This window comes from Syzygium oleosum, unplaced genomic scaffold, assembly GCF_021117445.2.
Source record: "Syzygium oleosum isolate NSW1041296 unplaced genomic scaffold, Sole_v2.1 Sole_v2.02, whole genome shotgun sequence".
Lineage (NCBI taxonomy): Eukaryota > Viridiplantae > Streptophyta > Magnoliopsida > Myrtales > Myrtaceae > Syzygium > Syzygium oleosum.
Window position 1 is genome coordinate 17,584,515 of NW_026607486.1, and position 20,325 is coordinate 17,604,839.

Genomic DNA, 20,325 nt, shown 5'->3' on the forward strand with positions numbered 1-20,325 from the left:
ATTTCGGCTTGGCCCAAACAGACCGGCCCGGTTGTTTTGCTAGGCCCAAACTAGTGTTATTTTTTTTTTTGGAAAATCACACAAACAGTCCCTGAACTTTGGCCCAATGTGTAATTTGATCCCTGAACTTTTAATTTATTCAATATAGTCCATGAACTTTAACCCAATGTTCAATGTGATCCCTGAACTTTTAATTTGTTCAATGTCATCCCTGAACTTTTGGTACATGTTCAATTCGGTCCTTGAACTATATAAAAATGCTCAATGTAGTCCTTGAACTTGAATTAATGGAAAGGACTGCATTGAGCATTTTTATATAGTTCAAGGACCGAATTGAACATGTACCAAAAGTTCAGGGATGACATTGAACAAATTAAAAGTTCATGGACCATATTGAACATTGGATTAAAGTTCAGAGATTACATTGAACAAATTAAAAGTTCAGAGATTAAATTATACATTGAGTCAAAGTTCAAGAACTTTTTGTGTCTTTAGCCCTTTTTTTTGTTAACACATCTCTTATTATTGATTGGACGTTTAACGTGCACCTCGTAGTCGTGATTGGACGTGTAACGTGCACCTCGCAGTCGTGGCTAATATTTCTTGAAACTTTCGGGAAGCCGCTCTCGCCGACTTCGATCTGCTCACGTTGCAAGTTCAGCATTTTGTATTCTAGCGAAAAAAAAAAAGTTCAGCATTTTGTAGAAATGGGATGAGATTCTCTATACCCATTACCATCTCCATCCAGTGTCCCTTCTATCCAAATCGTAAATTCAGGTGAATAAGAGTAGTTGCTGTAAATGATATATCGAAGGTTAAGAATTGTTGAGACATCGATGGAGATATCGAATAGATAGACACTCCGCAAATCAAACTTATGAACAGTTTTCTTTTGGGGGGGTGCAGAAACTTATGAATAGTTGAAAGTAGATTTGGTGAAAGCAATCCAAATCCTACTAGCAAACTTTCAATTGATCCACTGGCAAGAGTTTTGACATGCTTTCTGCTCGAGGATCAATGATCGTCGAACCGGTTTTTGTCCTGAGGAGCTCAGACTGAGAGGAGGGTTGCGACGCTAGATTACCATGCCAGTCCTGCTTAAGATAGTCATCGGCAACGTGCTGTCTCTCAATATCACTAAATTGCACCGTGATGAATGATGATGTGCAATGGCTAAAGCGCCGGCGAAGCAATCAGTGCTTGGCCCCGGTTTCTTTCTTCCAGTCGAATGTTCTAATTGCCTATACATAACTCATTCACATATTATCAAGAGCTTAAGCAATCTCTCATTGACAATTGGAATCGAGAGATGGGTCACACGGATGTTACAAAATGATAACCGCTCGATATCCTCACATAGTCCTTGAGGGGTGTCCGGTTCGGTAATCATCTTATCTGATCCGCATGTTTGTCAAGCACCTTCGAGAGGTCGAAAGCGAAGAGACAGGAAGGAATAGATTTCTGCAACTTCTTTGTTGCTCTAAACCATCCAGCTTACGGAAAGAAGTCCCCAGTTTTGAGTGGCCATTGCTCGTTGGAATCATGCTTGGATTCGGTATATAAATCGAAGGGGTCCAGCATAAGGCATTGACACTTCATCCATCCTAAAAATACTCAAAATTCCATTGAAAACAATGAATGCAAGTGGCTTATCTATGTAGTATCAGTAACCAGATATGCACGTAAAACATAAGTTACCACACTTGTTCAAAGCACACGGAGACAAAATCCTGCAAGGCTCCAAAGTTAAGTGAATTCCTATCTTACTAATGCCAGTCTTACTTGTGATATTGATGCAGACACAAACTTATTCACTCGCTCCAGGACATTGGAATCAAACATATTGTAATCATCCTACGAATCGATACAATGAAAAAAAAATTCGGCAGACTATAAGATAAATCTAGAGGGAAAAACGTAAAAATTTCTATATAGGAGATGACCTGAACGATAGGCGAATCATCTTTAACTGCACAATATAAATTATTTGGAGGTTCGTAGTTCCCCGGGAATGCACCGCCATATATCTACTGTGGACTGAAAATTCTTAATGCATATGTAATTGCCAATCCAAATAAGCTTCGAAGAATACTCTGGATGAAAAAGGTTAAATGTTTGGCTATCGCAAAGTCGCTACAAGGTGGGCCTTGCTCGAGGGTCGTCTTCTTCCCTCGAGAGAAGCGAAGAATGGGAAAAAAAATATAAGTTTTTGGTAAATGCTCCCACGGACAGGACGAACGACGGAAGCACGCAATTGGGCGCTTCGACTTAGCAGAGAATTTGCGTGCTCCCAGCATGAGGGAAGACAGACGAAAAAAGAATTTTGGGTTTTTTCTTTTCCTTCTTAGGATTTGTTAATTTACACTCCGAATTTTTTTACCAAAAAAAAAACAAATCATATTTCAGCCACAGGAAATGTCACATGCTTACCGGCCGGCGAGCGCAGATTCTTGCTTGAGATCGATTTAGCTACTTCAAGTCCTTATTTGAAATAATGTTCACTTCGGATAACTTTTGCCCAATGTGTAACATCGATCATTGAACTTTTAATTTATTTAATGTGGTTCATAGGCTTTTGGTACATGTTTAATGTTGTCTCTAAACTTGAATTAATGGAAGGACAACATCGAATATTTTCACATAATTCAGAGATTAAATTGAACATGTACCAAAAATTTAAAGATAATATTATATATTAAGTTAAAGTTCAGAAATTATATTGTACGCTAAGCTAAAGTTATATAACGAATCATGTCATTGTCCCTTCTTTTCTTTTCGTGCCTAAAAAGAGTAACAAATTCTATATATGTATATAGGTCAACAGAGTAACAAATTATATAAAATGACAAAAATAAGTGTGGCTGACGTGACAAATCGATCCGATCATATACCGTAACACAGTTGCAGACCTGGAAAAGACACATACGAGGAAGAGAAGAGAGCTGCATAAAGCGGAACGAGTTCCTCTTCTTCCTCCTCCTCCTCCTCCTCTCTCCTCACCAGAAATCGAAAAAAGTGGACAGGCCCAGAAGCTACAACCATCGTATCCGCGGGAGCAGTCGATGAAGCTGTCCGCCATGTTCTCCCTCCACACGTCCTCCGCCGTCAAGAACGTCTCCCCCACATCGTCGGCTTTCCCTCCCTTCCGCTCCCCCCTCCGACCCAAATCGGGGAATCTGGTTCTCCCGAGAAAATCGCCGCTCCCGGGGAAGTCTTTCGGCGTTGGAAGGATGAGCTTCGGCGTCGTTTCCTCGTCCGCGGCGGGAGCTGGACCCGACCGATCCCCTCCTCAGGTGCTTCGTCCTTTTTCTCCATCTGGGTCGGCTTCTTTTTCGTGTCAACTTGATGTCCGAAGCTGAAGATATGCGATGTATTTATCGAGCGATATGATCATTTGGGTTGCGCCGCAGATGTGGTTTGCCTGTAACTGTCGTTTGGCTCTATCTGTAACTGTGGAGTCAGTACTAGTGCGTCGAGTTGCTTGCGAAAGACGGTTCTTTACGAGGTCCATTTTGAATCTCTTTTAGGGGTTGCAGGGAGCTGAATCATTTCTCAGGAAAGTCTTGGAGAATATGGAATGCGTGTACTTGAACAGGAACCCCACTGCCAAAGCCATCCTGGAGCTCGTTCGGTCGGCCGATGAAGATCGCATATGTTACGATCATCTCGCATTTAGGACTTTTGGGGTATGTTCATTTTAATTCTGGAAAACAATGGACCATGATATTGATTGAATGATATTGTGGATGCAGTGTGGTGTTGCCTTAAGCAAGTGTTTGTTGTGATTCGGTTGAATTGGCAAGAAATGATATTACACTTAATCTTAGCCAAAGTACCGAGAAATGGTATGCGTTTATGGCGATCTCTTTTGTCCTTCGTGAGCAAACAGTCAGGAGACTGATTGTTCCATCAAAATCTGGGACCCTGGACAGATGGTTTTGCAAGCCGCGTGCTATTAAATCAAATGACATGAAAGAAGCTATCTTTGTGTTTCAAGAACTGTTTTTGAGTGATTAAATAAAATCATGCCTCTGTTCATCGGCATGTTTTCCTCATGAGACTTTCTGTTAATTACAGGGCACTGCTTTTATAAGAGTTAGGTTCTTGCATCTGTGATTGACTCGTATAATTGTCTCTGAACTTACAAGGTGAATGGTTATGGGATCGACTCGATCGCAGACTTTTTCCTGGATTATGGTTACACACAGAGAGAGGAGTTGAGGTTTCCTGCGAAAAAGTTGAGAGCCCTGTGGTTTTCGCCTCCAAGAAACTCCCTTTCAGAGGGTGGGACCGGTGTGAATGGGCCTCTACCCAGAATTTTTATATCTGAACTTCTCGTCGACGAGATGACTCCACAAACACAGGTATGTATTCTCGAGATTATTCCTTGCTTTTAAAAGCAGGAAGATGGTCAATAATCTCAGTCAATGTTAAACATTTCATGTGCACCGTTTGAGATGCCCTTGTAAGTTCTGTGAGGTCTCGGTTAGGCGAGGTTACAGTTTTCTCGGAAATTTGATCCGATTTTGGTGATTCTTGTGGTGCCTTTGATTGGGATGTCAATAAGATACATTCTCGTGAACTACTCACCGATAATATTATTCTTCAGTAATAACACGGTGCCTTTGGTTTGGAGAGGAGGGGTCGGGGATACAAAAATGAAAGGGATGAGTTTGGTCTGGTTTATCAAGTCCAGGTAAATTATCTTCACGGATGTGTATCTCTGCTAACACCTTTTACCTTTAGGAAATAATTAGAAAATACGTTGAGATCTCTGGGAATGGAAATAAGCATGCTGCTCTGGCAAGCGCATTGGGAGCTTTGACTTGGGAGAAGCCTCTGTACTCCGAATTTCAACAATTAGCGAGGTATGCAGATAATATTCATCCTTTTAGCTGATCTGATTCTCGCAAGTAGGATCAGCTTCTACCAACCAATATGCAGAGATAGGTAAAAAGCAATGAAATTAATTCTTCGCACCTTACTATTGCATTATGCTCTATGCTGAAGTATTCAGCTTATTTTTTTCTCCTGTACTTATGTATCCACAAAGAAGGGCTCATGCCTAGTTTTCCGGTCATGCAGGGAAAGCGAGTATGCTGCCTGGACCCTCGTCAATGGATATGCGGTGAACCATGTCACTATTTCGACTCATCAGCTAAAATCACACCTGAGGAATATCAAAAGCTTAAATGAATTCATTGAAAAGAACGGATTCAGCTTGAACTCAGAAGGAGGGATCTTGAAAGGTTTGCTTCCAATTTTCACTTATGCAGCGTAGTTTAAGTTGCCATAATTTGTTTGATGATACTAAACCGTCTTAATATAACTACGAGTTCCAGACAGACAGTTGTAACAAATATGAAGCAGATCATAAGAGCCAAGGGCAATTGGGCATTCTCCTTTTGCCATTTTGCTAATTATTTCGCAGTCTTCGGTAATAGTTGCTTATAGGATTCATGATGAAATAAGCTCAGCTGCTTGCTTTGCGAGATAGAAGCTTGGCTTCCGGGAATCAGTGACTAAATTTAAGACTTGTGAACTTGTAATTCCCATGGAAATTGTGAGCTCATTAGATGAGTTACACGTATCTTGACTAACACTTCATCGGTGTTCATACCAGTTAGCCCCGATGGTCTTCTGCTTCAAAGCTCAACCGTGGCAGATTCAATTCTTTTCCAGTTCTCAGAGGGGATCAAAGAATCAGTTCCCTGTTCATATATTGAGTTTGCCGAACGCCTTGTACTGCCTCAGTTTCGGAGTCTACCGGAGAAAGAGGTAATCTTCTACTTGTTCTGGTAAATTTCATAGTTAGTAGTTTGCTCTGTTAGTCATTTTACTCTAATTTGCTCACGTGTAATCTGCTAGCCACTGGTGCCTATAGATGATCCTTAATACCCTGTATTTATTCAATGCTCAACTTTCTCAGGTCAAAGAGTTCCATAGACGAGACGGTTTCGAGGTCGGGAATGCCGACAAGATCTTCGAGAGCACATCGAAAGAGCAGCTCACTAGGAGAGCTGCATGAGCATGGAGGTCAAAGACAGAACAATGAAACACCTAATGAAGGGTTTAAACATCGGCATGTTATGGGATAAGCATTGATGGCCGTATTAAGTGTCAATATGTGCAATAAAATACTCATTGGATGTGTAAGGACGGAATAATAGTTGCTACACTTAAATGCAAAATAGTTCATTTCAGACGTAGCATGCTCCTGTACTTTCGTTCAATACCAAAACAAGTACTGTGCATATGCAGTCTTCAACCAGCAAATGGTTATACATTCCGAGAAAACGAATCAATTTATGTAGAAATCGTCTGACCGAAAAAAATTCCTAAAACGAGGTCTTTGATAAAAATTTTAACAGCCCAGAAACATACTTCAGCCCTTATCGATGGAAACTATATCCGGTAAAAATCCCTCTAGCGGAACGGTATGTAAACAATGGATATGGGCTTTTTGTCTTAACACATAAACTATGCCATTGAAATAAGGGTCAATATGAGAACATAAAGCTAAAGAGAATAGAAAACCAACGGAAATGAGGCAACAAGCTTCAGCACATCTCCAAATAGAGTTCCATATGGGTCAAAATAGACACTGCCAGAAATGCTTCACCTGGCCAGCCAGACATCCTCCGCACAAGGATGTCATTGTGAAAACACATCACAGTTCGAGCACATTTTTCTCCGTCACCATTTCAGTAATCAAGCGCAAATGTTTGGATGAAAATCAACTCCTATACTGAAGAAAGAGAAGAGAAGAAAGGGAAATAAATTGGGGGGAGAGGGATTGAATAAGGGACCACTAAGTCTAAACCCATTGCTATGGTTTACCATTCGGTTTCGGAGATTGATGAGGATACTGATGGTGGTATGGGGATGCATGGGTCCCATTCGGTATTGAAAGGCTCCTATTTCTTGCATTCGCTCCTGCTTGCGATTGAATGCCATATCTAGCATTTGGGCTCGATCCTATGCGCTCCGCCCTCATGGTCTGAAAATAGTACGATGAGCTTGCCATATCCTTGAGATTTGGGAGAGGCTTCAAAGCTTCGACGACGTCACTCATCAAGGGACGAGCTTTCGGATCTCGGCTAAGGCAGTGAGCTGCCAACTGCGCAGCCTTTTGGGCACCTTTTATCGAGAAGTGACCTTCAAGCCGTGGATCTATCAATCTGTAGAATCTTCTTCTCTCTCCAAGATGTGGCCGAGCCCATTCAACTAAGTTATGCTCGCCGTTAGGTCGATTTTTGTCCATGGATCTTCTTCCGGTCAGCATTTCCAAAAGCACCACACCAAAACTATAGACATCACTCCTTGAAGTAAGGTGCCCTGCAATAGTGAATATGAGCTGACTAGACAGGAGACAGGGATATGTGAAGTAAGCAACATTTGGTCATATGTTCAGGCAAGTATGACCGACCCATGGCAAACCATCAGATGTCTCGCCCACATCCAGCCGTCAAAAACAAGTAAACACTTGCCCCCCCACCCACCAAAAAAAAAAAAAAAAAGTAGATATTAGTGACACCCTTGCCACTACCTGTGCAACCCAGTAAAACCAAATACGAATCACCTAGGAACTCTAACTCATGCCATCCATACTTATGGCTCACACTAGTCAGCCTTTCTCCACTAGCGAGTATATTTTGCAGGGTCCATAAATTTATCAAGCTTCCTCCAAACAAAGAATATGAGAAGACAACATCCATTAATACAGGTAATGAAAACAAGAGCTTCACATGCTACGCTGGGGGTAAAATTTCAGAAGTAAGAAGGATGCAGAATAATCAATCACATGGAAAGATGACACGTGTAGAACTCGAAAAGAAGGGGACTAACATACCAGTAGACTGCATACAAGACCAAACAGAGAAAAGTCATTTGTGCATTCAGTGCAAGAATGACTATGGTTATATGTACCATTCCAGCATGTCGTGACCATTTACAAAGACATAAGACAACAGGATAAATAAAGGTATATCGGTCAATGACCTTCAATCATTCTCTCGCATATTTGATCAGGATGATGGAGTCCTCAAATCTATCAACACCTAATCATTGTCGGTGCACATGTCTGCTTGTCATTAGTTACTATACCAATATGTAACGGCAGTACGATGCATACATAAGGTGCATTCATTGGAACCATTCTCTTTTCACTATCCTATTTGATAATTTGACACGTTAGAATCGTTACTCAGCCATCTTTGCGTAGGTCAGCCATACGTTTCTCATTGTCAAATAGCTCATACTGTAAAACGATAACGTACCGGTCATCACGTATTCTGGGGCAGCATAGCCGTATGTTCCCATGACACGTGTTGAGACATGAGTCTTATCTCCCTCGGGACCATCTTTTGCAAGCCCAAAATCAGAAAGCTTGGCGTTGTAGTCCTGAAAGGCAAATAATTAAAAGAATTGAATAACATGACAGGCCAAAAAAGGAAGACAAAATGTAATCATAAATTTAGGACATACAGCGTCTAACAGGATATTCGAAGTTTTGAAATCACGATATATCACTGGCCTTTCTGCTTCCTCGTGAAGAAAAGCAAGACCCTTCGCAGCACCTAGCGCTATTTTCATCCTGATAGACCAAGGGAGAGGCAGAGCTCCTACATAGCCCAAGTATAAAGAAAAACAAAGGACTTAACTCATAAAATGTTTATGACCACAGCGAAAAATTAAGAAAAAATTTCTTAAGTCACCAGTCATATAAAGCTTAATTAAATACTAACACCAACTTTTCAAAAATGACCGGGAATATATTAGAAACTACAGCATGCCATGATACCTATTTTAACTGGTTGGATGAGAGAATGATGCTACACGAAGGCAAGCTTAGCATTCTGATACTTAATGGCATATAAATAACCACATCTAGAATATTGTCGAGAGTCACCAAATTACCAAGTATGTTTTCCATTTAATTTAATTTCTAAAGTACTAACAACCTTTTAGCACAATTCATCCTCAATAGAGTACTACTGGGGATTTCCTCCAAAAAATCCAAGAACATTAACTCCATAATTCCTGATGTAGTAACTACGCGTAGAAGACGCTAAAAGGATGCCTAAAATGATCGAATTGATGAAGTTGCTAAAGAGCGATATATCATGACCAGTAAAAAGTCCCCCAATATCCCATTCCCTTCGTTTTTCCTGGCTTCCAATTCTAATCTGATTTAGCAGAGTCACAAAGCTGTGTGCTTTTTTGGTTCTCAGGGACAGAGTCATCCAACAGACAATTCACGCCAAAACTTTTCAGGCAGAAGAACACGTTCAGCATCTTGTGCATAACAATTCCTACACAAGTCAAACATCACGACAAACTCTTTAGGTAATTATTTTTCCCAAATCTACCGTCTTTTGAAAAGAGACCCATAATGTGGTAATATATATGCTTTTCTCTAGAGATTGATATCCATAGTATTAGCGATATAGTAACTTTTTTGGGAGAGAGGACTTCAATATCCAGCTACAGAAAGATCGCTTTGGCATGAATACAAATAGAATAAATAATATGTAAAATACGTCATCGAGGGCAGTCGAGCACACAATACGGAACAACCGCATACTTCTAAAGAGGTGGTTCTCCAAGCTTCCCCTTGGCATAAACTCATACACTAGCAGCCTTTGGTCGTCTTCTATGCAATACCCAATCAATTTTACCAAATTAGGATGCACTAGATCACCAAGATAATTCACTTCCGCCTGCCATATCGAAAATGCAACTCATCAAAACCCATGTTAACAAGCAAATAAGCAATAATTTAGATACAAACAGGTGAATAAAGTGAAAAGTCACCAGCCATTCTTTGTGACCCTGAAGCCCGTCGTGATTGAGAGTTTTAACAGCAACAGTAAGCCCAGTGCCAGGTCTCACAGGAGCAGTCCCATTTTCTTCGATCCAACCCTTGAAGACACAGCCAAAACCACCTTCCCCAAGTAGACTTTCAGGTCTAAAGTTTCTTGTAGCTAACTTAAGATCATTGAATGAGAACTTTCGCAGGCGAGAGGCAACTTTAAGTTCTTCTTCAAGTTTGGAAGTTGAGGAGTTACTTTCTGTATTGCTAGTGGTCGTAGATGAAACCACAGGAGGAGCAGGGTGGTCTCTGCTTGTATCATTTGTAAATTTACTTTCTGCTGCTCAAATAAATAAATAGCGGTTATTCTACAAGCGAGCAAGCATGGATTGTGGACAGTTCAATAAACAGTATGCAGCAAGCCAGCTTTCCAAACAGGAATTCAAATTGAATCATCCACTGTGGGTACAGGCCAAAGCGTGCTACATGAACAGTTCCTCAGAACATGAGCATACACATCGAGATGTTTAGGTTAGACTATAGCAAACCAGGGAGATACATGTTGCATGCACAACAGATAACGAGGACAATGTAACTCGTAATCAAAGTGAGTTATGCAATTCACAGCGCATAGCCCACCTGATTTTCTGATGGACTAAAATACTTCTGTGCAATCACCACCAGCCCCTTCTCAGTAGCTAAAACAACTCATGAACTAGCTTACAACTTTCAGCTTATACCTTGTCAGAACTCAATACGACACTTCAGCTTTTTTCGCAAATAACTCAGAACGAGAAATTGTCCTTCTTCCTTATAAAGAAAGTTGTCAATGATAACTCTTCTTTGGTAAATTCATATCCTCAAGCTACTCTAGAGCCGTCACAAACTAGCATCCCATGACATACACGTGAGCTGTCATTACCAATGACTGGTCGATCCATAACTGCACAACAATTACCAATGGCTTCTCAAACCAACATTCCAATAGATTTTACTGAAATGCACTCACCAGCATTCAGGCAGTTTGAGTGCGCACGTGCGTTCGTGCGTGGTAAGTGACTTACTGAAGAAAAACTTTAAGTGCAAATAGAAAAGATGAATGAGTCTAAAACAGTGATGAATCGTCAAAAAACGAGCTACACCTACATAAACTAAACATTGGATGAATTAGTATCGACGCCCTATTACGCTGCCCTTATGAGATGACTCATAAACCGTACATGAAATTGACATCCTAACCTTGCCGTTTATTCCTTCAATTTACCAAACGAGAACAAAAGGTCTACTCCTTATTTTGCCCCATAATATCTCTCCAATGCAAACATGTATGTATCACAAAGACCTCCATAAACCTAGAAAAAGGTCTTTCTGCAAAACTGATAAGGTATTCCCATAGTCCAACCAAAATTAATATCAGCCATAAATCCAACTTAAGCATTCTAATGGACAAAATTCTCCGACCAAACGATGGTAAAAAGAATCAGCTACAGTAAAGGCACTGGATTAGGCTGGAAGCAATGTTTACAGTGGCAACAAAAAAACCAGCAATTCATACACATTCATGCTAATGCTGCCGCAGCATTTCGATCTAAAATCTGAAGTATATTGTCTACATGCATCAGAAGTGATCATTTGATGAGGACACCATAATACTGGTAAAATAGTTAGTTGCCATGGCCTCATTCTTCTTAAACATTTCAATAGAAATTACTGGAGGTTCAATTTTAAAGGAGAAGCTAATAAGAGCCACTACGCTCTGTTTTCAGCTGAAACTTCCTGGAAAAACTTAACAGTTCCCTAAAGCGCTGCTAGTGCTTCCCTTGCTGCAACCCACCATGACATAGCACAGAAGGAACGCTAAATTGGATTGATATGGGTATTGAAATTTTTTAGATTCCGGGTAGAACAATGATGGATTTCAACCTCTCAAAAGTGTGGATTCTCTTACTAGTGCTGTGTCAGGTTTCTATCTATCAAGCTCTGAAGGTGCACTAGCTCGATCTGTCAAATGTCTTCTTCTCTTTTTTTTTTCGATTTCCATTATCTTCATTCCCATTAATGGTGAAACAATATTTGGTGTCATTATCTCCTCATTCCAGTCGAGGAAAAAAGTGGAAGAGGCTCTCCACAGTTCTGATTTCCATGAAGATGACAAAACTCCACAGGTTCACTTGAGCTTCTAAAGAGCCACCCATGGTACAGCAACAACTTTGGCAAAACTCACTAGCTCTTTCCACTACAGATTTATAACAAGGCCCAGTAAGTAAAGAGGCAGAAACTCATGAAATGCACTGAACAATCCTACAGGTCGCCCCCAACAGAATGAAAACGTAAAGCTCAAACAACACCCCGTAAACCTCAAAACCCACAGAGCTTAGAGACAAGCGCACTGAAAGTGAAAAAAATTGGAGCTGAAGAAGCACACGGTCCTGTCATTCAAGGTCCAGTAAACATAGAGGCAGAAACCCATGAAATGCACTGAACAATCCTACGGGTCGCCCCCAACAGAATGAAAACCCAAGCTCAAGCAACCTCCTGTAAACCTCAAAACCCACAGCACCTAGAGACAAACGCACTGAAAGCACAAAAAAAAAAAATCGAAGCTGAAGAAGCACGCGGTCGGGTCAAAATGAAGGGGAACATTACCATAATTAGTACTGGTACCGCTGATGGAGCTATCGACTTTGGATCTTGAGGAGATGCAGCTCCCGATGAACTTCAGCCTAACCCAACACCCACCGTCCTTGGCGCCCACAATATCGTCGTCATCGTCGCCGCCGCCGCCGCCGAGACCATCCTCAGGGCCTTCCACACTCTTCCTCTCGCCGCCGTCCCTGCTCTTCTTCTTCTTCCTCCCCATCGACTCGCCCGAGTCCCAAGCCTCGACCTTGCCATTGCCGCCCCCGCCCCCGCCCCCGCCCCCGCCGCTGTTGCCGGTGACGACACTCATCTCTCTCGAACCCTAAAAGCGGAAAACCTCCCAAATCATCAAACCCCACGAGGAGACCAAGGAACCCCACCGCCCCCACCGCCCCCACTCCAATTCGGAACCGCGAGGATCGCAACCGCCGGCCCTCGAGAGCGTCGAGCTTGTCGCCGCTCGCGCGGGGCACCCGGAGCGTCGCGCAGCCGACCACAGAGCAGCGAACCGAACCGAACCGAACCGGGAGGGAGGAGAGCTGAGATCACGAGACCCAGATCAGGCGCTCCGACGCCGCGACCGAGGCAGGCAGGCAGGGCTCAGAACCTGGGCGGCGAAAAGAACGTCTTTTGAGCGGTGCCCGGCTCGCGAATTGGAGTTGGAGGGGGGCGACGACGGAGAACTGACGTGATCACTCCCCAAGAAAACATTTCAGCTGCGGAGCCCCCCAGGACCAGGAGAGCCCCAAAAAAAAAAAAAAAGAAATAAAGAAAAAGGGCAGAGAGAGAGAGAGAGAGAGAGAGAGAGGGGGGAGGGAGGGAGGGTAATAATGGGGTACGTGGTGAAAAAAACGTGAAGGAGGGGAAGGGGAGGGGGGGATGAGGAAACAAGAAAATCAATCGCAGGAGGCAGGGGGAAGCAGCAGCAAAAGGAGCGAAAAGCTGACCGTTTTTGAAAAAGATAAAGGTGGAGGAGAAACAAGAAGAAAGATGCCGTGTGGGATTTGGGGATTGAATCCTCTCTACCTCTACTCTCTACTTTCTCTCTCTCTCTCTTCTGCAAATTTTAAATCGAGAAGAAAATCTCTCTCTCTCTCTCTCTCTCCCTCTTTGCGCAGCGGTGGAATCGAAGACTCGGAAAAAAGCGGGACGGAGCTCTTGGCACTTGTCCTGCCCGGAGGAAAAACGTTCAACTGCCCACCACCCCCCCCGCCCCCCGTTCCGTTCTGGGACCAACGTTGTGCTCGTGTCCTTCGCCATCGCGACTTTACGTGTGCCGAGTGAGCCGAAAATTAAGACATTAATGGGCGTCTTCGAATTCGAATTTCCTCCTTCTCCCAGCTCGGATCCTTGCGACAGTAGGTAAATTCGGGTCGTGCCGCCTTTTATTACTGGCACAAGCAGGGCAGAGCCCCGCGTATCGAGTCTCGGGCTTTCTGCAGGGTGCTGTTCGTGACGTTTTCGGGTTCGATTCGAATCGTGCTAAAGATTTCGATGATTGGGGGGGGGGGGGGGTTTTACTTACTTTTGCCGAACAGTCGATCGTCTTGGATTTCTGTTATCGTCGGCGTGAAAATCTTTACATACCTTCGTCGTCGGGTGGACGACATGTGAATGAATCCGAGCCTAAACTCCAAAAAAAATCGCGTCCTCGGTTCGGCTTCACGGGCTGCAACTCGCCCGCATAAAGCCCGGATCGCCGGTCAGCCATACGGCGGTGAATTCGTTCCCGGGCCTTTATGCACACCGCCCGTCGCGCTACGACTCGACTACTCATAAGTAGACGTGTCCGTTCATCCAAAAATCACCGACGACGAGCCTAATATGGCAATTATTGCCATATCATTGTCATCGTCGTGGGTTAATTTTTGAAAATCCCGTCGGCCGATGACCGTACCTGGGGCAAGGGGCAGGGGCTGCAGAAAGGCGAGTGGCGGGCAGCTCGGGCAGGGAGCCGGGGACGAAGGAAGGACGGGCAGGAGAGAGCGAGAGAGAGGGTGGGGCCCACATGATGGTGACGTGTCATTGTTGGGCGGGGGGTGGGTTAGGCGGACGCACAACGCGCGCGTCAGCTTGCGGACGACGACGGACGCGCTCGCTCGGCATGCGCCCCTGCCCCTTTTTTTCGATTTTCTAATTCCTCCTTTTTGCTTTCTTTTTTTTTTTAATTTTTTTATTAAACTAATCTCTTTAACACTGTGAGTTAAATAATGTAATAATTAGAGTAACGACAAAGTCTTTTTCTATTACCAAAAAAAAAAAAAAAGAAGGGTTTCCAAGTTCCAATTATTTTATGCGTCTTCTTTTCGGAATGTGGGGGGAGGGGGGCTGCGAATGCTTTTTCCTCGATTAAACCAAACAAATGTTTGGGGGCATTAGGACAGCCGAGAAATTTAAATTATTCCGAAAACGTGAAGAGTAATTGTCTGACCGGTGGATGTTTGCTTAAGCTTTAATCTCGCCTCCGAGAAAATGCTAACCATAATCTATAATCCCGAAATCTAATGCTCCCCGTCCTTAAAGCCCGGCGACCATAGCCAAATAAGGTTGTGTCGGAATCTCGTAGGGCTAATAAGAAGCGCCGCGTGATAAAAGGAAATGCTTTTCGATAAATCATTTTCAGGAAAGTATCTTGCATTTTCCTGCCCTTAAGCATGCGTATTTTGTTCAACCATGACTTACTATTGTTGACAAACCAAACGCATGAAATTAGGATTGTGCAAAACAAATCACCCGAACTGGGCACTGCCCGGACTAGACCGAACCTGCCGGTCAGGTTTAGATTTCCGAGAGTATCGATCCGGTTCCAAGTTCCTAAAAATGGAACTGGTATCCGGGTAGTCCGATTCCCGGTTCCACGAGGGAACGGGACCAAATTGGACCGGTTGAATTTATTGAAAAATTCGAGAGCTTAATAGGTGTTATATCGTCTAGTCAAGATCTACCTCATTCGAGCCTAAAACAATCAGCATTCCGAATTGTCCGGATGCACGAAATCAACACGAATATTTTCAATAAATTGTCCAAGTACGAAAACTTCCAACCTTAGCATACGAAGTCAATCGAAATGTTCGACGAAGTTTTCAACTAAATTATGCCGAAACATTATAAATTGTTTTCGAAACAGTCCAAGAGAAGGATAATAATAAAAAAATATATATATATGGAATAAGATAGTCTTATTCAACCAATTAAAAAAATAAAAAGGAGGCAAATTCCATGTAGCTCACGCAAAGCGGATATATTTGAATAATCCCACAACAGGAAAATGTCAAGATTTCGATGGTGGAACGTGCCTAACTTGCTAATTAAAACCAGTTGCTCACCTCGTCACGTACACAGCACTAAGAGCGGACGGGCCCTTTTCTTCTAATGTATGATACGTATCTAATCCAAGATTAGTTTTTTTAATTACGTGATATAATGTTTCATTAGACAATGATCTAGACCTCGTTCGTGTCTCGTAATGGAGAGGCAAACAACGATTCTTTGGAGCGACCCTCCGGTTCCCCATCTTGGGATTTTCACGTTTGACCGTGGGATGATCGCGGGAGTTGACCAAATCCGACCCGATTGGCCGGTCGATTGAATATTTTCCCCTCTCCTCTCCTGGACTACATCGGAATTTCGCATGAAAGTCTAAGACTACATCGACAAAATCAAAAAGTTTATGATCAAATTGGTGTCCGTACAATAGATTACGATTAGAAAATTTGTCCAAAAAAGTTATCAACACATTGTAGCGGCAATTTCATCATAAACATTTTAATTGCGCCAATTCAATTCTAAGCCTGTTATAAGGTAGCAAATTCAGTCACAAACCTTTCAATTATATTAATTTAGTCTCAAACCTTTTGACAATTTGCTAAATTAGTCCTAAACCTATTAATAATTTGCCAATGAAGTCCGTCGACGATTTCCGGCCCAAATTATCTGGAATAACTAAATTGGCAAAAAGTTTATTACTAAATTATCAAAATATTTATAACTAAATTGATACGGTTGAAAGGCGTATAATTAAATTGGCCATCTTATAATAAGTTTATGACTAAATTGACCAAATTAAAATGCACAATTGGCGTATTTAGACAAGTACCCCGTTTATGATTAACTGGGTAATTATCCCCTAATAAATTATCATTGAATATGATGACGAGAAGTAGGAGCTCGAACTGATGAAATCCTAGACTTGTTTCTTCGAATTGAGTAAAAGTAATGAATGGGGGCAATTAATGTTGTTTGACATTATTCGATTTTCTTTCGGAGGCGCATTTCCCGAAGCATCCCGCATTTGCAAAAGCGGCAGCAGCGGGGACTGCGATGCAATTATGATGCCCGAAAGTTTTGCTCTGCTGCTGTCCCCACCGGGCGAAGAATATGCGATTGAAAAGGGGCAGATCATGGGCCGGTGGCATGCCCCGGGCCCATATGACATATGGGCCCGACCCGAAGGCCCAGCCCATGCCTATCATGACCTTCCAAAGAGAATTTTTGTACGGATGATTTTCCCGCAGTTAACAAAAGGGATAATGCCATAAACGGTCATTGAATTTTGATTTTATATGTAATTTGATCTTAAAACTTTTAATTTATTCAATGTAGTCTTTGAAATTTAGACTAATGTTCAATATGGTCCTTGAACTTTTAATTTATTTAATGTGATCCCTACATTTTTTGTACATATTCAGTCTAGTTCCTACATCGAACATTTTTATATAGTTCAGGGATTGAATTGAACATGTACCCAAAGTTGATGGACGGTATTTAACAAATTAAAAGTTCAGGGAATATATTAAACAAATTAAAAGCTCATGAATCACATTGCACGTTGGATCAAAATTCATGAACTATTCGTGTTATTTTCCCTAACAAGAAGGAGGCCACGACCGTCTTATTCCCATTTAGGGTCATCTGCTCCACTAAGATCCGGGCACGTGTCAAATCAACCCGTGCTTCTCTTCATCGGCACAAAACTCCGCGCACAATCTATTGGTACTTATTACGTTTTTTATACGAATGATGGTGTTAAATGCTTTATTTGGGCGCGTTTGTTTCGCGAAAAAGAAATAATTTAAAATTTTTTTTTAAAAATAATCATTCGTATCGTTTATAAAAAATGAACAAAAAATATTTATATCGTCCATGTAAATATTTAGACCTAAATTGTTGTCGACAATAAAAGAAATTTTACTAATTAATTATTTCAAGCAATAGAAGCAATTATTTTATGAAAATGTTTTTCGAATCATTTGTTTTCCAATAAATAAACAAAACCTTAGTATCATCATCTTTCATCTCATTTTTAGCTTAAAACTCCATTTGTTTTGCAGAAAATGAAAGATTTTGAAATATCTTTTTAAAAATAATATCTTGTATTGCTTACAAAAATGAATGAATTAAAAATATATTCGTTGTTTACGAGAATAATTAGACATAAATTGTTATTGATAATGAAAATATATTTCATCGACTAATTATTGCAAGCGATATAAATAATCATTCTTTAAAATATAGTTTTCAAAATAATTTATTTTTCGCAGAATAAACGAGCTTAAATGTTGCGAATTCTCTATATCTTAGTCTCCTCGAGTTAAAATTGTGTCTACCTTGGACAGATTCGCACAGATTTGTGGGCGTGATTCTGTGTTTGACTTAATACTTTTGGTTCCTAGCTAAAACAAGAGGCGTGAGAAAAAGAGTATTTAACAAGCGACGTGCGGAACAGTGGGACTGCACCGGGGTCCGATTCTCCCGTATCCTTTTGAGCAATAATTTTAATCTAAGTGTTTTTATTCTCACTAAAAATTTGTTACCCGAATTTGATCCCCTATCAAGTTTCCATCGCATGATGACATTAAAAATTTGACGCGTCATTTCACGCGTACTTGGTGTCTGCCCGCGGTTGTAGTCAAAGCTGCTGCTGCCAAAATCTAAATAGTTCCAAGCCGAGCAAGAGGAGGAAACGCAAGCATCCGGTTTGGATTTGGGCGACAAATCGAAATGGACCGAAGAAATGAATTACTCGGAGTAAATGAGGCATGAACGAGCAATTGGCCGAGTTTCGAGTGTCGCGACCTAAACCTCCCGCAGATGCACCACCTAGGGGTTCGGCTAATGGATTATTAAGTCAAAGTCTAACTCGGGCCATTCCAAACCCTATCAATTCGCGACTTAAGGTTTAAGTTCTTAACGTACAAATATTTTCATGCTTGGAGTCGCCACTAATTTATTTACGGTAGGTTGATTATAAACCTAAATAAAATATAGGGAGATTATGAGTACGGGGACTTGGTTACGCTAGATTATTCTAACGCCCTTTCGATACTTTTTCTTTTTATGAAAATGTTTGAACATGCAGTTTGGATCCATTTTATTACTTTCTAACATGTGGGGTGATCATGCGGTGCGCAAACCACCAAATTAACATATAATAATGATAGCAGTAAATAAATTGCTAGATAGGAAGAATGACGTAACTCAAAGCAACATATGCATCTGCATCGTCAGCTAGAAAATCATATCGACAGTCCTAATATGATTTCTAATTAACAAGCAATTCACTCAATGTATTTTTTCGGATTTTCTCTTGATTAGATGAAAATTAACTTACGTGCTATGATGTGCAAATTATGACATGCGATTAATTAAACCTAGCATGAGAACTACATGATATGCGATTAAATGACCTAACTCTAATGATGGGCAAATGAGGTTTTTTTTGTGCTTTTCAATGAAATTCGGAATTAAAAAAATGCCTAAATTAGCATGCAATCTATTAAAGAAAAGATAATTTAATCTATCCTAAAGTGACTTCTTTTTGGTATTTTTTATGAAAATTCGAAATCAAGAATTACCCTAAATAAACCATTAAGATTAGGATAATATCTAAATTAGACTAGGAAATAAATTAATTTCAAATTGGAAAATTATCCTATGTTTCTAGCGTATCTAGGTTAGACTATTCTATTCAAAGAAAGTTATCTTCTAAGAAAACAATTCAAACTTTAACTAATCTTTTTGGATTTTATTTTAAAGGAAACAAAATCAAACAAACAAATAACCACCACGGTCAAAACCAATCCACGCAATTCGCTAGATCTGTTTTGTTATCTTTGAATTAGGAAAACGATATAAACGAACGATCAGACCCATGTGGTTATAGATATTGATGGAAGGCTATTCGTTTAAATTTGAAAACAAAATAAAATCTATCATTATATCCAAATGGTTATGGATAGAATGACGATTTTCCGTACCGCCGAGTACCGTATCTTATGATTGAGATCGGATTGTCGTCCAAGTACATTGTTAAGTTAGAAAATTTATTAACTCGGGGTGATTTTTAAAACCTTAAAGATATGCATAATCACTCCGAAGATAACAACAATTTCACAAAAGGTAACGATATCAAACAAACTAGGCAGTAAAATATTTAAATTAATACCGGATGAAATTCTTACCTAATTTGTTGATAACTTCCAATTTCGAAGTCAACACAGGATCGGGATTGCGGATTACGGGACGTGATGGTAGCTCACAATGGATCACGAGCGGCGATACCTGATGGTGGATGGCTGGCGGGGCTCCTCGCGGTGGTGGACCCAGCTAGCGTTTGCCCGTCGCGGCCGAAGTTGTCGCCGTCTAGCGTGTTGAACGCCCTGTGAAGAAGTCTTCAATGCTTGATATCGTTTTCTACGTGAATGACAGTGAGGCGTGAAGATGAGAATTGATGGAGAGTTGGGTCCCCCCTCACTGCACACGTTCTACAATCTCTCTTGCCTTGTATCTTCTGCGGACGACACTCGCTCTGAATTGTGGTCGCCCCTTTCTCACGCCCTCCCCAATGGACGTCGTTCTCTCTCTCTGTATTT

General features: G+C 41.3%; 2 protein-coding genes across 4 annotated transcripts; one reads left to right on the plus strand and one right to left on the minus strand.

The window, feature by feature from the left end:
* Positions 1–2,900: 2,900 nt before the first annotated feature.
* Positions 2,901–6,205, plus strand: LOC115678644 (uncharacterized). 2 transcript variants are annotated; one of them, XM_030602077.2, is made up of 7 exons: positions 2,901–3,293; positions 3,528–3,686; positions 4,149–4,364; positions 4,747–4,868; positions 5,086–5,249; positions 5,624–5,778; positions 5,930–6,205. In XM_030602077.2, exons 1-7 carry the CDS (start codon positions 3,063–3,065, stop codon positions 6,026–6,028), a joined length of 1,146 nt encoding a protein of 381 aa, XP_030457937.1. In that variant the 5' UTR covers positions 2,901–3,062; the 3' UTR covers positions 6,029–6,205. The 2 variants fall into 2 exon arrangements, with proteins under 2 accessions (XP_030457937.1, XP_030458012.1); XM_030602152.2 differs by having other exon boundaries at positions 3,537–3,686.
* Positions 6,206–6,546: 341 nt separating this feature from the next.
* On the minus strand, positions 6,547–13,196 carry LOC115678558 (serine/threonine-protein kinase PBL34-like). Of its 2 annotated transcripts, none has more exons than XM_056306573.1 (6): positions 12,461–13,196; positions 9,817–10,151; positions 9,587–9,722; positions 8,488–8,624; positions 8,280–8,403; positions 6,547–7,338 (listed from the first exon to the last, which is right to left on the minus strand). In XM_056306573.1, exons 1-6 carry the CDS (start codon positions 12,762–12,764, stop codon positions 6,830–6,832), a joined length of 1,545 nt encoding a protein of 514 aa, XP_056162548.1. In that variant the 5' UTR covers positions 12,765–13,196; the 3' UTR covers positions 6,547–6,829. The 2 variants fall into 2 exon arrangements, with proteins under 2 accessions (XP_056162548.1, XP_030457840.1); XM_030601980.2 differs by having other exon boundaries at positions 9,817–10,154; positions 12,461–13,194.
* Positions 13,197–20,325: the final 7,129 nt, after the last annotated feature.